This window comes from Myotis nattereri (genome assembly GCF_964212035.1).
Source record: "Myotis nattereri genome assembly, chromosome: 19".
NCBI lineage: Eukaryota > Metazoa > Chordata > Mammalia > Chiroptera > Vespertilionidae > Myotis > Myotis nattereri.
The window spans coordinates 11,433,965-11,448,426 of record NC_138095.1 but is presented as its reverse complement, the minus strand read 5'-3'; the positions used below and the strand labels follow the sequence as shown (position 1 = coordinate 11,448,426).

General features: G+C 54.8%; 1 protein-coding gene across 2 annotated transcripts in view; it reads left to right on the top strand.

Moving 5' to 3' along the window:
• Positions 1–14,462, top strand: part of KDM2B (lysine demethylase 2B) — a gene marked incomplete at its 5' end in the record, with an annotated part of 90,589 nt that overhangs the window by 14,299 nt on the left and 61,828 nt on the right. For both annotated transcript variants that reach the window (XM_081114126.1, XM_081114127.1), the window contains 4 exons: positions 1,713–1,891; positions 2,059–2,165; positions 11,964–12,057; positions 13,097–13,250. In XM_081114126.1, the coding sequence (XP_080970252.1) occupies positions 1,713–1,891; positions 2,059–2,165; positions 11,964–12,057; positions 13,097–13,250 (534 nt within the window). The remainder of the gene's footprint in view (positions 1–1,712; positions 1,892–2,058; positions 2,166–11,963; positions 12,058–13,096; positions 13,251–14,462) is intronic.

Here is a 14,462-nt window from a genome sequence, read left to right as displayed (position 1 = left end):
AGCCTGCCAGTGCACGGGACAATGCCCAATCAACTGAGTCACACCAGGGCTTAAGGCGTTACTTTTATTATTCACTTCCAACCAGGTGAAAGGCACTATGTGTTTATTCAACAAATACTGACCACAGGCCTGTCATGGGCCAGACTTTGTGTGTAGACTTTGTGTGTTTGCAGCAGTGAACAGATGGGAATACTGTGCACATCAGAGTGTAAGCCCCATGAGGGTTTTTGTCTAGTTCAAGGGTCTGCAAACTCTCTCGGTAAAGAGCCAGAGAGTAAGTATGTATTTCAGGCTTTGCCCGGCCGTTGTAGCTTGGAAACAGTCGGAGATATGTGAGTCAATGAGTGGGGGCTGTATGCCAATAAAACTTCATATATGGACCCAGAAATGTGAATTTCATGTAATTTTCACATCAAAAAATATTATTGATTGTGGGCCATACAGGAATCAGTGGCGGACCCATTTATTGCTTAGTTGAGTCTTTATTCTTGGGGTAGCTTTAAACATGGTTTTTCTCCTCTGGTCGACACATTTCTAAGCCTCCATACACTGTATATTTGTGACAGCTAACAATGGGCTTCTCATTCCAGCCCTAACTGACAGGAGGTATGAGCATGGAGTTGGCAGTCTGCTTTGTGTCTTTCTCCCCTTCAAAATGCGTCCACTTAGCTTCAAGTGTTGCTCCTGCCTTGGCTGGGATTCCCATTTTACAGATGGGGAAGTAGAGTCCCGGAAAGGTCATGATTTCCTTAGGGTTTGTGGCCAGTGGTAGCCCCAGGGCTAGCAGCAGTGGCCCTGTCCCCTAATTCAGAGCTTGTCCCCTTCTCTCCCAGAGCTTGCTGCTAAGATGAAGGTTGGGCTTTCCTGAGGAGGGGCACATACTCTCTGTAGTTTCGTCATTCATAGGAGAAGGCATATGTCCATGCTGTACAGGGCAGCCTACATTCATCGTTTATTTGTTCCATAATAAACTGGGTGCCAAGTTCCTTAGATACGTGGGGTAAAGGTGTGAACAAGACAGAGAAGACTCCTGCCCTCGCGATGGTTGCCGAGTAGTAGGGAAGAAAGAGCAGACAAAGAAATGAATTTAGGAATTGTGATTAGTGCCAGGGAATAACGGAGGGACCCATTCATTTATGCACCAGACACAGTGCCGAGGACTTCTGTAATCATCGTCTGGCTTAGTCCTCACAACTGGCCTATAAAGAGAAATGGCAGGATGAGGACATGGCTGGTCAGAGACGTCAAGTAACTTTCTTGGCTTCACAGATCAGGGAGGGGGACCACTAAACAGCTAATTATCTGTTGAAGTCCTATCCTTAAATTAACAGAAAGGCCTTGAGTGCCATGCCAAGGATTATTTGGTTGGCAGTGGGGAACCCTCTCTGATGGTTTTAAGCAGATGGTCAGGTGTCTCTCTTAGAAAGCTCATACTGGCGGCGGTATGGAGGATGGGGGTGGGGGTGGGGGTGGGGGCGGAGGGGCGGTGTAGTTGGAAGACAGCAGCAGTGGTGGACTGGACTAGAGAGAGGAGCGGTGGTGGTGGAGGAAGCAGATGGATTGGAAAGATTGACTAAGGGGAATGGACATGGCATAGGGGGAGGCGTATGGGGGAACCCTGGAGGAGGAGGAGGTTTTGTTTCATGGGGGCTCCCAAGTAGGATCTGGCCCCCAGGAGACGGGAGCTACCAGCGTGTGGATTCTGCCCCTAGGCAGCCGGCGGCTGGTGGACGTGATGGATGTGAACACTCAGAAGGGCACAGAGATGAGCATGTCCCAGTTTGTGCGATACTACGAGACACCCGAGGCTGAGCGGGACAAGCTGTACAACGTCATCAGCCTGGAGTTCAGCCACACCAAGCTGGAGCACCTGGTCAAGCGTCCCACTGTGGTAGGTAGGCCCCTGGCCACGGTTCCCTCCCGGACACCCTCCACCCCCTGCCCTCGCCCTGCCCCCACCGCAGGCCTGGGGGAAGGTGGGGGGAACGCCGGGGACAGGAGGAAGGGGTTGAGGTGATTTGGGAGCCCAGCAAGTGCTGACAGGGGTCTGGCTTTCAGGTAGACCTGGTGGACTGGGTGGACAACATGTGGCCGCAGCACTTGAAGGAGAAGCAGATGGAAGCCACAAACGCCATTGCAGAGATGAAGTACCCGAAAGTGAAGAAGTAAGACTGCTCGCTGGCAGCGGGAGCTAGGAGGGGTGACTCCCGGCCGTGGGGGGCGGGGGGAGGGGGCTGGAAGTGAGCCTCCCATGATGCCACAGCGCCGATGAGATGGGAGGGATGGTGTGGGCAGGGTGGCACCTTGCTTCCCTGGAATCCAGAGAGTCTGCGTCCTGCTCTGGGGCTGCAGTCTCCTTCCAGATGGTCCGTTGGCCTTGGTGCCAGCTGTACCCAGGGGGTGTGACCTGAGGAGCAGGGACCTGTCTCTGTGCCCATGTGTATGTGCATGTGTGTGCACTCACATGTGTGTGTGTGCACACTTATCAAGTCTTTGTCAACTCCGAGTGGGCATTTTCAGGGAGACCCGTGCCCCACAAACACTGCTTTTGCTGAGGGATGGGGAGGGTCCGAGTGTCCTTCTGCTTCTGGCTGTTGAGAGCGGGGCCTCTGATCCAGAAGAACCTTTCCCAGAGCCGGGGAGCCACTTCCTCACTAGACGTCCCGTGGACATTCCTCTGAGTGGGAGGCTGGCCCTGGGGAGGTGCCGACATTGGTTGCAGCAGGGACCTCACTACAGGCACCGTGACCAGCAAGTCATGAGACCGATTGCTCATCACGGGCAGAGACCCTATCCCTGCACGATGTAGCATTTGAGTAACGGACCCTTGGGAGGAGGAAGTCACCCTGGGGCTTCCGAAATGGGAAGCAGATGCTGGCTGTCCCAGGCAGGACTGTTGCTCTGGGTTTCCTAGAAGAATTGGCTTTGGTGGCCCGAATCCATTAGCATCTCTCTGCTCAGCTCTGCTGCCAGGAGTACCCCCAGGAGCTTAGAGGCTGTGAACTTTTCATTCATTCTGTCCTTTATTTAGTGCGCACTGAATGCGGACTCCATGCCAGGCTTTGTAAGGGAGGCCAGCAGGCTGGCCTTGGGTTTCTCAAGGTTTTGCTTTCAAGCTCTCTCTCTCTCTTTCTTTCCTTACTTCTCAGGCATTTTCCCTCCCCTCAAAGCTGAAGGCCCGTACACTCCTTGGATCTGGGTCCCATCAAAGGCAAATGGGCTCAAGGAGCCCCTGGGACAGGGAAGTAAAACGATGAACCGGACAAAAACCCCTACCCTCTGGGGGACATGCCATGGAAACAAGGGTTCAGGTGCAGCGCTCATGCCAGCAGAGGGAAACAGTCCAGGGAGGAATCCCTTTCGGCTGGTGGCTCTGGGAAGTCCTCTCAGAGGGGACATCGAACCCGGGCTTTAAAGGACGGAGGAGATGGGAGGGACCTGGGCAGGGATGGAGGTAGGGGAGTGCCAAGGGCCTGGAAGGAATCATGAGGGTCAAGCCTCAGGAAAGAGTGTGGGTCTCAGAGATCAGTTAGAGGCAGATCTCGGCTCTTACTGATGAATTGATTATTCATTCATTCATTCATTCATTCAGCATATATGTACTGAACATCTAATTGGTGTTGCCCTGGGAATGCAGCCAGGAGAAAATCCATGCGCCCCCTGCTCTCACAGAGCTTACAGTCTGTATGCTCATCTGAAGACAGTCATTAATTCAGTAACCAGAGAAACAAGCGGAACTTGCAGCTGTGATGAGGCCACAAGGCAGAGACCCACTTAGCTAAGGGAGCATGTACCAGGGGGTCACCCGGTCAGGACAGCATCCCCGAGCTGGGGTCTGAAGGGAGAGGGGTTACTTAGGTGAAGAGGCTTTGAAGAGCTTTCCTGGTTGTGCAGAGAGCCCGGGTGGCGGGGTGGGGCGAGGACCCCAGGAAAGATGGCAGTGGGGCTGGGGATTGGGTGCAGGATGCTGGTGGTGGGGGGTGCACCAGGGTGAACAGTCCCTGATGGGCCATAGGGCAGGGTCTGTATTTCTCCTACGAGCAGTTGGAAACCTCTCTGAGATTTTAGGTCGAGAGGGATGTGTTCAGTGTTGCACTCTGCAAGGCCTCCTGCTGCTGTGTGAGTTGAAGGAGGTGGAGATAGAAGAATATGAGGAACCACTGCATCGTCTAGACAAGGGTGAAGGACGGACCAGGGGCAGGAGAACAGAGAACAAACTGGACATGTAGGAAGGTAAAATAGACAGCAGTGGGTGACACACAGGGTGGGGCAGAAGTAGGTTTACAGTTGTGAGTATGTGCAAGAGTTTATTCCTGTATTATTATTATTTATTAATTTTTGTACTATTTATTTGCAGTACAACTGTAGACCTACTTTTGCCCACCCCTGTCTATTTCAGTGACTTTTTTTTTTAAAATATATTTTATTGATTTTTTACAGAGAGGAAAGGAGAGTGACAGAGAGTTAGAAACATCGATCAGCTGCCTCCTGCACATCTCCTACTGGGGATGTGCCCGCAACCCAAGTACATGCCCTTGACCGGGATCAAACCCGGGACCCTTTAGTCGCAGGCTGATGCTCTATCCACTGAGCCAAACCGGTTTCGGCTATTTCAGTGACTTTATGTCTACCTTGCCTCCCTGAGATATTTAGGGAAGGATTTAACTTGATTGAAAGATTCCTCTCCATAGTAAACTCTGTTAATACCTTGAGAATTCTATCTAATAACAAAAAAAAAAAAAAAAAGAACGGCTTACACAGTTTTCCAGGACCATGTGTCTCCAGCCCATTGGCTAGATTGTGTGCCAAATAGATTGACAAACTCCATCAGTGGCTGTGGAAACTCGTTAGAGGATTTGAACCTTGTTAGGAAGGAAATTGTCACCTTGGAACTAGTCCATTTGTTCCTCTGAAAAGAATGCTGATTTCAGTTAATAAGCAGAGTCAAATCCCACGGTGGTGAAGTCCTCTGGGACTGTAGAATGGTTGTGTGGAATGTAATGAAAAGGACACCGTTTCTGGAACGGTGAGTTGTCCACCCATGAACCAAGAGGTCCCCGGTTGGATTCCCAGTCAGGGCACATGCCTGGGTTTCGGGCTCGATCCCCAGTGAGGGCCGTGCAAGAGAAAGTCAACCAATGATTCTCTCTCATCATTGAAGTTTCTATCTCTTTCTCCCTCCCCCTTCCTCTTTGAAATCAATAAAAATATATTAAAACTATATTTTAAAAAATCTAGCAGGTTAAAACAGTAAACATTACCTCACAGCCTGTGCAGGTCAGGAATCCAGGAGTGCCTTAGTGGTGTGGTTCTGGCTTGGATCTCTCATCAGCTCCTGTCAAGACAGCCCTGGGCTGCCATCATCTGAAGGCTTGACTGGGGCTGGGGGACCTGCTTCCACCATGGTACCCTCGCATAGCTGTTGGCAGGAGGCCTCAGCTCCTCCCCATGTGGGCCTCTCGGCAGGGTTGCTTGAGTATCCTGGTGACATGGCAGCTGGTCCCCCAGAGGGAGCAGTTCGAGAGAGCGGGAGTGCCTTGTGAGGCCTAATTTTGGAAGTTGCATGCTGTTTACTTCTGCATATTCTATTAATTAAAAGTGAGTCACCACATCTGGCCCACACTCAAGGGGAGCGGAATATGCTCTGCCTCTGAAAGGGAGGAGTATCAAAGGATTTGTGGACATGTTTTAAAGACTCCACAGTCTCCTAGGTCAGTGATTTTCAACCTTTTTCATCACGTTGAAATCGCTGTCCTAGGTGTATGACATGGGCATATGCCCTTTGCACTTTAGACTTCTAGGTATTATAACACATTGCGGAAGGAAATGAGCAAGTCTCTTGCTTCGTCACCTGCTACGGAACACACAGGACTGGCAAAAATGAGGTTTGCTGGAGGAATGGAGAGATGCTGTGGACTAAAAGTCCAGCAAAACGGGGTCTTGAATAATTGAGAGTTGACTGCATTTTTCTCCCCATGTACTTTCTGGGGATGGCAGGAAGAACTGGGGAAATTTAGGGGTGCATACCGGAAACAGAGAGGATGAAAACGGGCACAGGCTAAGCCAGTTTCAGGGGCTGCCTCTGCCACTCTGGTGACCATGGCAAGTCTTTTGTTTTCTCTTAGAGACTCAGTTTTCTCCCCTATGAAGTGGGGTCCTCTAGCCGCTGCCCCCACCCCCCACCGTGGGGCAGACTGAGCCTGCAGTGGATGGGAAATGTGGATGGGACAAGATGCTAATGCATGTGGTCTCCGGTAGCACACAGGGCTCCAGAGGCCATTGGAATTCCTACATCCTCTGCTTTTCCATCTCTCTCTCATATTTGCATAGGGCTTTAAAAGTAAAAGTTAATCCTCACTCGAGGATATGTTTTTTTTTATTTTAGAAAGAGGAAGGGGAGCGAGAGAGAGAAACATTGATCTGTTGCCTTTCGTACCTGCCCTGATTGGGGATTAAACCTGATACCCAGGCACGTGTCTGACCAGGAATCAAACTGGCAACCTTTTGGTACACCCTCTGCTTTTCTTTTTTCTTTTAGCAGGGTGGGGGCGCTGGGGCGGGGGAGCAGGACGGGGGGGGGGGGCGCCGCCAGCCTCTGCTTTTCAATACACAGGACAACTCTCAACCAACTGAGCCACTCGGGCCAGGCTCTAGGACCTGATTTGACCCATGAGGGCCACTAGAGGTCCTCTGACTAGTTCAACAAATGGGGATGCCCAGTTCCAGAAGGAGGAAAGATTTAGTCCGATGTCACAAAGCTGATTAGAATAATAAACTTCAGGCCTTTTGCCATTTGCTGCACTTACACAGATGCGTCTGACATGGTTCCTGCCATCAAGGAGTTGAGGCATTGCTGACTAAAAACGTGATAATAATTCTCCCACGTGGACAGTTCATTTAACTCCACCTCTGTTTTGTGTGTGGCAAAGCCCTTGTTCAAGGACACCCACTCAATGACTGCTCAAGGTGGGGGATAGGTCTTATAATTGTTACTTTTTCGTTTAAATAGGCAAAACATACATATGGTGAGAAATTCAGCCAGTTCCAAGGAGCTCACAGTCTAACCCAGCCGTAGGCAAACTATGGCCCGCGGGCCGAATCCGGCCCGTTTGAAATGAATAAAACTAAAAAAAAAAAAAAAAAGAAGACCGTACCCTTTTATGTAATGATGTTTACTTTGAATTTATATTAGTTCACACAAACACTCCATCCATGCTTTTGTTCCGGCCCTCTGGTCCAGTTTAAGAACCCATTGTGGCCCTCGAGTCAAAAAGTTTGCCCACCCCTGGTCTAACCTCTCGGCAGGCCATCCCATGAACAAACCAGGAAGCCCTTGGCCCAAGCCATTGACCACTTTGAAATGACTTCAGATGTTCGCTTTCCTAAAATGGGGGCTATGGGGTTGTTTTAAGGGTGAAAGGACATCATGTATGTAAATAGCTAATATTAGTACTTGATCATTGGACTTGGTAATTAATATTGGGGAGTTCATTAACACTTGATAATTAGTACTGGTGGGTAGCCCCAGTGGATGGAGTTTGGTTGGGGAAGCTTGATTTCTGCTCCTGTAGGGAGTATAGCCGATGGTCACCTGCCCCCTTGTAAGGGTTTGGGGGAACGGTGTGGGGACAGGATGGGAGGAGGGCTGTGGCCCTGGTGAGCATGCCCCGCAGGCTGGGACTTCTGATTTGAGCCGGACCAGCTCCTTCAGCAGGAAGTCAGTGGTGGGGGTTTAGCGGTAACTGCAGAGTCAGCTTCGTGAGAGTCTTGGGCTTTGCCAGGCAGGCCTGGGGAGGACGACTGAGGAACTCCAAACCAGGCTCTTTGGATGAGAACCGCCAACCACTAGGGTGGTGACCAGGGTGAGTTACTACCTCTGAGCCTCTGCTCTCTCATCTGCTAAGTGGGGACAATCCTGGGAGTGACCTCAGAGGGCTGTGTGAGAATTGTACTCAGTCAAAGTACCATAGAGCCAGGTATGTGTGAACAGTACTTATCTCAATGACTCCCACAATACTTCCATCGTGTGGGGTTACAGAGCTGCTACGGTAGGGGGAGGGCAGCATCTTAGAATGCAGAGTTGAACTTCAGGTCACCTCCCTGCCCTTAGGAGGAGGAAATGGCTCAGAGAGGGGAAGTAAGTTGTCCCAGGTCACGCAGCTTGTCTGTCTTAGGGCCAGAGATGAATCCCTGGTTTCCGGACTGCCACCCGCTGGACCTGACACCCTTCCACCCCCAGCACCGATCCTTTCTCTAGCTGTGCCCGCTCGGGCACGTTTCAGGAAAGTGGGTTTGCTGGGCTGGCACCAGGACAGAGTCCACGCTCCCTGAAAACGGGGGTGGGCAAAGCTACCCGCGTGCTCCCACCCTGCCTGGGTGAGGGGGCGGCCGTGGGCGGCGGCGGCGTCCCCTGGCGCTGGCCCGCGCGCTTCTGTGTCACCACCGCGGCCTCCCTCCGCCTCCTTGGCGGCAGCGGCGCCGCGCCGGGTTCAGTGTCAGCGAGGATGAGCGCAGCCTGCGCTGGGCTTCCCGAGGAAGGAAGGAAGCGAGCGGGGGCGCCAGGGTCCTCGGTGGGTGCCTAGCAGCGCCGGGGAAGGGGCCGGGTTCTGCGAGCCGGGGCCGGGCGCGCGTCGAGCAGGCGCCGCCGAAGGGGACGCCCGGGAGCTGCGCCGCCGCCGCCGCCGCGGAGGGTAACCGCGGGCGCGCCGGGCGGGGCCGGGCGGGGCCGGGCGGTCGTCCCTGCGCGGTTCCCCGCCGGCTAGGGGCTGCCCGGGCGGCCCGCTCCTTCGAGGTGCGCCGGGCGTGGCGCGGTGGCGTCGCGGAGCAGCTCTTTGTGTCTCCCGGCGAGGCGTGTAAGCGGAGTGTGTGCGCCGTCGCCGTGCCAGCTTGCCAGGTCCGCGCCAGACCTTTGCCCGAGGGGATGTTTCCGGTGCCGCCGGGGCAGTTTTGCGAAGTTGGAGGGAAATGGGCGGGCTGAGGCCGCCCCGCCTCCTCGGACCCCAGACAGCACCCCAAAGTTGGTGCGGCAGGTGCAGCACCCCCTCCGCCAAGCTCCTCCCTAGCCGGCCCTGGGAGGCGGGAACCCTTTGGCTTAGCTCTGGGGGCTCCTGATGGTCAGCCCCTAACTCAGGGTGCCCTGTGACACAGAAGCCACTGGGCCGGTGGGGGGGCGGGGGTGTCGAGGGGCGCGGCTTTCCAGGCGGGGGCGGGGGGGGGGCGGCCAAGGCGGAAGCCAGGCTGGCTGGCCAGCCGCAGGGAGAGCTTAGCCGCCGTGGCACCGAGCCGGGGTGCCCATGTGACTGCGGTGTGCTTTGGAAGAGGAAGCTGTAGAGGTCAGTGCAAAGACGTCACGCCAGAGCGGGCGAGAGCAGGAGTGAGGGGGGGGGGGACCCGGAATGAGCGCGGGGAGAGGGGAGGGAGGCGGGGTGGCGGCGGCACAGCCCGGACAAAGCCGCCCTGTCACAGCCACCCTCCCCTGGACGCCCTAATGCATGCAATTGAGGGGCCGGCCGGGTCTGGCGGCCAGGAAATGAGGGCCGTGGGAGGAGGGGCCTCTCCAGGACCGGCGGGTCTGGAAGTGGTGTCCCCATGCTCCCAGGGGCCTCGGAGGATGTTGAAGGGTGACTAGGAGGGCAGGCCAGGCGCACACTCAACTTGGAGAAGTTTCGCTGCACACTGCAGCTGCAGCCTGCAGGCGTGCCGTTTTCCCCACGTGCCGGGCAGGTGGGGGCTGTAGGTGGGAGGGAGGGTGGGGTGGTCAGTTTGGCCAGGTAGGCCTGTTGCCTGGAGCCCAAGAACCAAGCTACTGCCTTTTCCTCTCCCATGTGGACACCTGGGTGGGTATCCAGCTGCAGACCGAAGGAAGTGTATCTTGCTCCACCCCAAACATAGACACTTAGATTGTTTTCCTTAGACCGTTCTGCTTAGGCTTGGAGGGGGTGGAAACCGAGGTTCGTTTAAAAAAAGAAAAGAAAAAAACCGAGAGGAAGAGGTGGTTTTAGGAGCTTGAGGACTAATATTTTGAAGTGGTGCTGAGAGAAAAGAGGCCAGTGTGGTCCATGGGGTGGTGTGTGTGTGTGTGGGGGGGGGTGTCAGGGCTTCAGACATCCCCTCCCCCCGTTTCTTGGGGAGAGAACGGATCGCCCAGGCCTTCAGAGTGGGGACCTGGCTGGGGCTGGGCAGGGTGTGGAGCTGGAGTCCCGAGCTGGGACTTTAACAACCCCAGCGCCTGTCTTCCTGACAGGGCTGCCTCCTGTGCTGTCCACTACACCCCTCCGATGGGGTTGCTAGGCAGCGGGGCTCTGATGTGCGGGAAGGCCTTCTGATTTGTCAGCCTCCTGCAGACACATGCTCCGGGCTCCTTCCAGCCTATCCCGATGAGGGACGCGGCACGCTGCCTGCAGACTGCCAGCCCTGAGCCCCGGTACACCTGAATGTGAGGTGCACAAGGCAGCCAGAGGGAGGGGGCACTTGGAGCCCCACAGCCTCCTCAACCAGCCCAGCCCCACCCTTTATTATCTCCACTCAGCTCCATGCTGGCTCCTCCTCCCTGCCCATCCCCGCCCCATTCCTCCCCTCTTCCCCAAACCATGGAAAAGCAAAGTGCTCCGGGGAAAAGAGGTCAGTGGGGTAAGCATGTGTGTGCGGGCCTCTGGAGGTGCCAAGATGCGTGAGTGTGAGCCCCGGGGGTGGGGGTGGGGGTGTCCTGCCCTGCCCGTGCCTCCAGTGGCTCTTGTGGGAAGCCGTGGATGGGAGGGAGGCGACCCTGCCACCCCTCATCTGCCAGGTCTGGAGTTGGAAGCCTGCTCCTTCTCCCTCCTCCTTAAGCACTGCCTCCCTGTAGGAGAGCGGCATATTCCAGGAGGAGGGAGGAGACTGGAGAGTTCCCATAAGGAAAGGCTCAGAAGGGGGCTCCTGAAGGCACTCCCCCAGCCCAGGCTTCTAAAGCCCAGACACTCCCTCTCCCCCCACCCCCGCCACCCCCCTCACCCCTACTCCCACCTGTCCACCCCAGGGTCTTCTCTTAATCCCTTTACCTTTTTTTAGCAGCTTTACTGAGATATAATTCACATACCGTTCATCCACCTAAAGTGTACAATTCAGTAGTTTTTAGTGATGTTTACGGAGTTGTGCAAGCACAATCAATTTGGGGACATTTTTATCACCCCCGAAGGGAACCCTGTACCCTTGAGCAGTCACACCCACCCCTGGCCACTACTGATCTACTCTTGTCTCTGTAGATTTGCCTCCTCCGGACATTTCATCTACGTGGAAGCATACACAGCGTGGTCTTCTGTGGCTGGTCCCCCTGAACTTTTCGCTTCTTTGCTTGCTTCGCAGCCCGTTGCAGTTGGTCTTGCCATTTAACTTTTCCCTGTGCAGTGCTCCAAGGGTGCCCCATCCTTAAGGGCAGGGCCCCATTTCGCTAAGAGCCATGCCTGGCTCTCAGTCAGTGATCGTTGAATGAATGTGGAGATGAATGGGGACTGGTAATTGGCCAGCCACGCCGGTGGTTAACAGCTGAATTCCAGGGCGCCCAGCTGCTGCAGAGGGGGCTGGCAGCTGGGGGGGCGCTCTGGATAGAGGAGTTTCTAAGGAGCAGAAAGGAAGACTCTTACTGGGGTAGGAGCGTGGGTGAGGCAAGAGCAGAAACCTGCGAGGAAGGACTCCAGTGGCCCGTGGGTTGCCAGCTCTCTTGTGGGAACCTGAAAACAAAAGTGCCTCCCCCAGCCGTGGGGAGCGGGTGGCCAGTGCTTGAGATTGGTCACCTGATTACAGGGGCTTCCCCCAGGGGGAACTCCGATGCAGTTTGGGTTTAAAAAAAGAAAAGAAAAGAGAAGGAAATTCCCCAGTGTCAGCGTTTATAAGAGGGCGGCGGGTGAAACATCTCCCAAATTGTTTTCTCACCTCCTGTGATTCAGGCGTTGACTCGTTTTCTCTGCTGCCCTGCTTCTGCGCTGCAGGTACTGTCTGATGAGCGTGAAAGGTTGTTTCACTGACTTCCACATCGACTTTGGAGGCACTTCCGTTTGGTACCATGTTTTCCGGGGTGGGAAGGTGAGTCCCGTTGAACCCCTTCACCTCTGTGTACATCTCCGGCTGTCTGCACGGCAGGGCTCGCTCCTCACCTTTCCCCTGTCTTCCGCCCCCTCCTCCAGCCAGTCCCTGCTCTGTGAGTACTTTCAGAGCCTCTTGGTCCCCCTGGGGCCACCTCCTTACTCTTGTCTTCTTCTGGCTGGAAAGGCCAAGATCACCCCACCCCTTTTGTATCACATCCGGTCACCCGTTCACACTTGTTCAGCCAGTCTGGTGCTCTCAGCACCTTAGGCCAGATTGGAACTCCAGATTTTGGTTCCCAAGAACCCGCAGCATTCATTCCCCTCAGCTCCAGGGCGGGGATCTTTTAACGTGAAACGCCAGTTGCCAGCATCACCTGCTCCCAAGAACATTTTACATCAGGGACAGACGTCACCCAGAGAATGGCCGTGCGGGACCTGCGTGCGTTTAGGGTGCTCCTGCTGTGTTTGCTTCTGTGAGCATCCACGTGGGGACGTAGGCGTCCCTCAGGGATGTAGGCGCTCCCCGAGAATCCGGGTGTGCCGCCCTGCTTGTCTGGGTCTCTTGTCAGGAGAAATTCTGGCTAGGATGTCATCCCGCTTGGTTCTAGATGTTTTCCCTCCCTCTCCCGAGTGAGCATCACCTGGGTTTGTTTATTGGGCCGTTTTATCACACACCTTCGGAAATTGCTCTTCTCCTTCCCCCACCTTCCTGACAAGCCTGTGGCTCAGGAGAAAGAATGTCCCACAGAATCCATTAAGTCTTCCCGCCCTGGTGTTGCGTTTGGAACAGGGATTCCCTAAAGGCGTGTAAAGGACACCCCTGAAGGGTGGCACAGCCCTCCCTTCACCCCAGAGACCCTTTGGGCCTGGGCCTGGAGGGACCCCTGGGGATGGGTCGTCCCTCCCCCCCCCCAGCCCCCCGCCCCACCTCCCCTCTCCCAGGCAGGTGGGGCTGTCTCCTTGTGCTGTGGCGGAGCCTGGAGGAAACCAGAGCCTTGGCCTGGATCCTCAGCTGACGACCTCCTTTTCCTCCCAAGATCTTTTGGCTGATTCCTCCAACCCTGCACAACTTGGCGCTGTACGAGGAGTGGGTGCTGTCAGGCAAACAGAGTGACATCTTCCTGGGAGACCGTGTGGAGCGCTGCCAAAGAATTGAGCTGAAACAGGGCTACACGTTTTTCATCCCTTCCGGTAGGTTCCAACAAGGCTGGCGCTGAGCTCGCGTGTTCCCGCGTCCCTGCGGCTTCAGCCAGGGTTTGTAAGACAAGCGACCGGGTTTCTCTGGGCCTCCTGGCCACTGGCAGTCTCTGAGAGGAGAGGTTTCGGGCTGCAGGGAAAAACAGCCCCTTTTCCCTCTCACATCTTCCCTGTATCTCTCTGCCTGTGGGCCAGAATTCTCTCCTGGGGGAACGCCCAGGGCCCTCCCTCAGGACTTCCTGCAGGGAGGTTTCTGGGTGATAGCATGGCCTGGGGAGGGGGGGAGGGGTCAGGTGTGACCCTGAGGACGCTGAGGCAGGCCCTGGGAAGGGCAGACCTGGGTCATTGGGGAAGGACCCAGAGTGGCAGCTTCCTTCCGGAAGCACAAGATGAGATGTAATCAGTGGCGGCTCTCACCCTTAGACTCCCCCCTCCAAAACCAAAATTAACTCCACAGCTACAGCAGAGGGTAGTAATTAAGAGCATCAGCCCCGGAACCAGACTGTATGGCCTTAGTTCAAATTCCGGCTCTGCTGTTTACAGGCTGTGACTTCACAGAAGTGACTTAACCTCGGTGTGGCTCATTGTTCTTACCTGTATAATGGGAATAAGATGTTCCAAGGTGGTTGTGAGGACTGAGTGAGTGAAGGCCTACTTGCCTAACGCATTTTGGAGATGGACTGAGGGCTTTTGGCCAGTTCTAGGCTGAGTCACTGGTGGATGTGGCAGACGACCTAGGAGTCTGGGATTACACTCTTAGGCTGCGTTAATAGAAGAATTTTACCCAGGACGAGGCGGGTGACGATCCCACGGCATAGAGTGAGGGCGTCAGGCCACATGTGGGAGGTTGGGTCCCTCTTGATTATACTTTGCAGGGTAAGTTGACCTGGAGAGAGAGCAGTCTGGGCACCACACCAGATGAGATGAATCTGCAGCAGGAGTGGGGTTGTTTTACCCAGGGAAGGGAAGGTATATGATAATGCAGTCAGCCAATTGAAGGATTGTTTCCTGGATGGAGAGGTAAAGCCAGGTGACATTGGGAGGACTGGTTCTGCTAGGTAGTGAGTTCCCTGTTCCTGAAGGGACAGTTGGGATTTGTCATGTTCTCAGAGACGGGGCAAATGTGGTTCCCAGGGGTTGACTTTATGGACCAACAGGGGGAAGAAAAAAAGTTGAAATCTAATTATAAGGCTACCAACTTGTAGT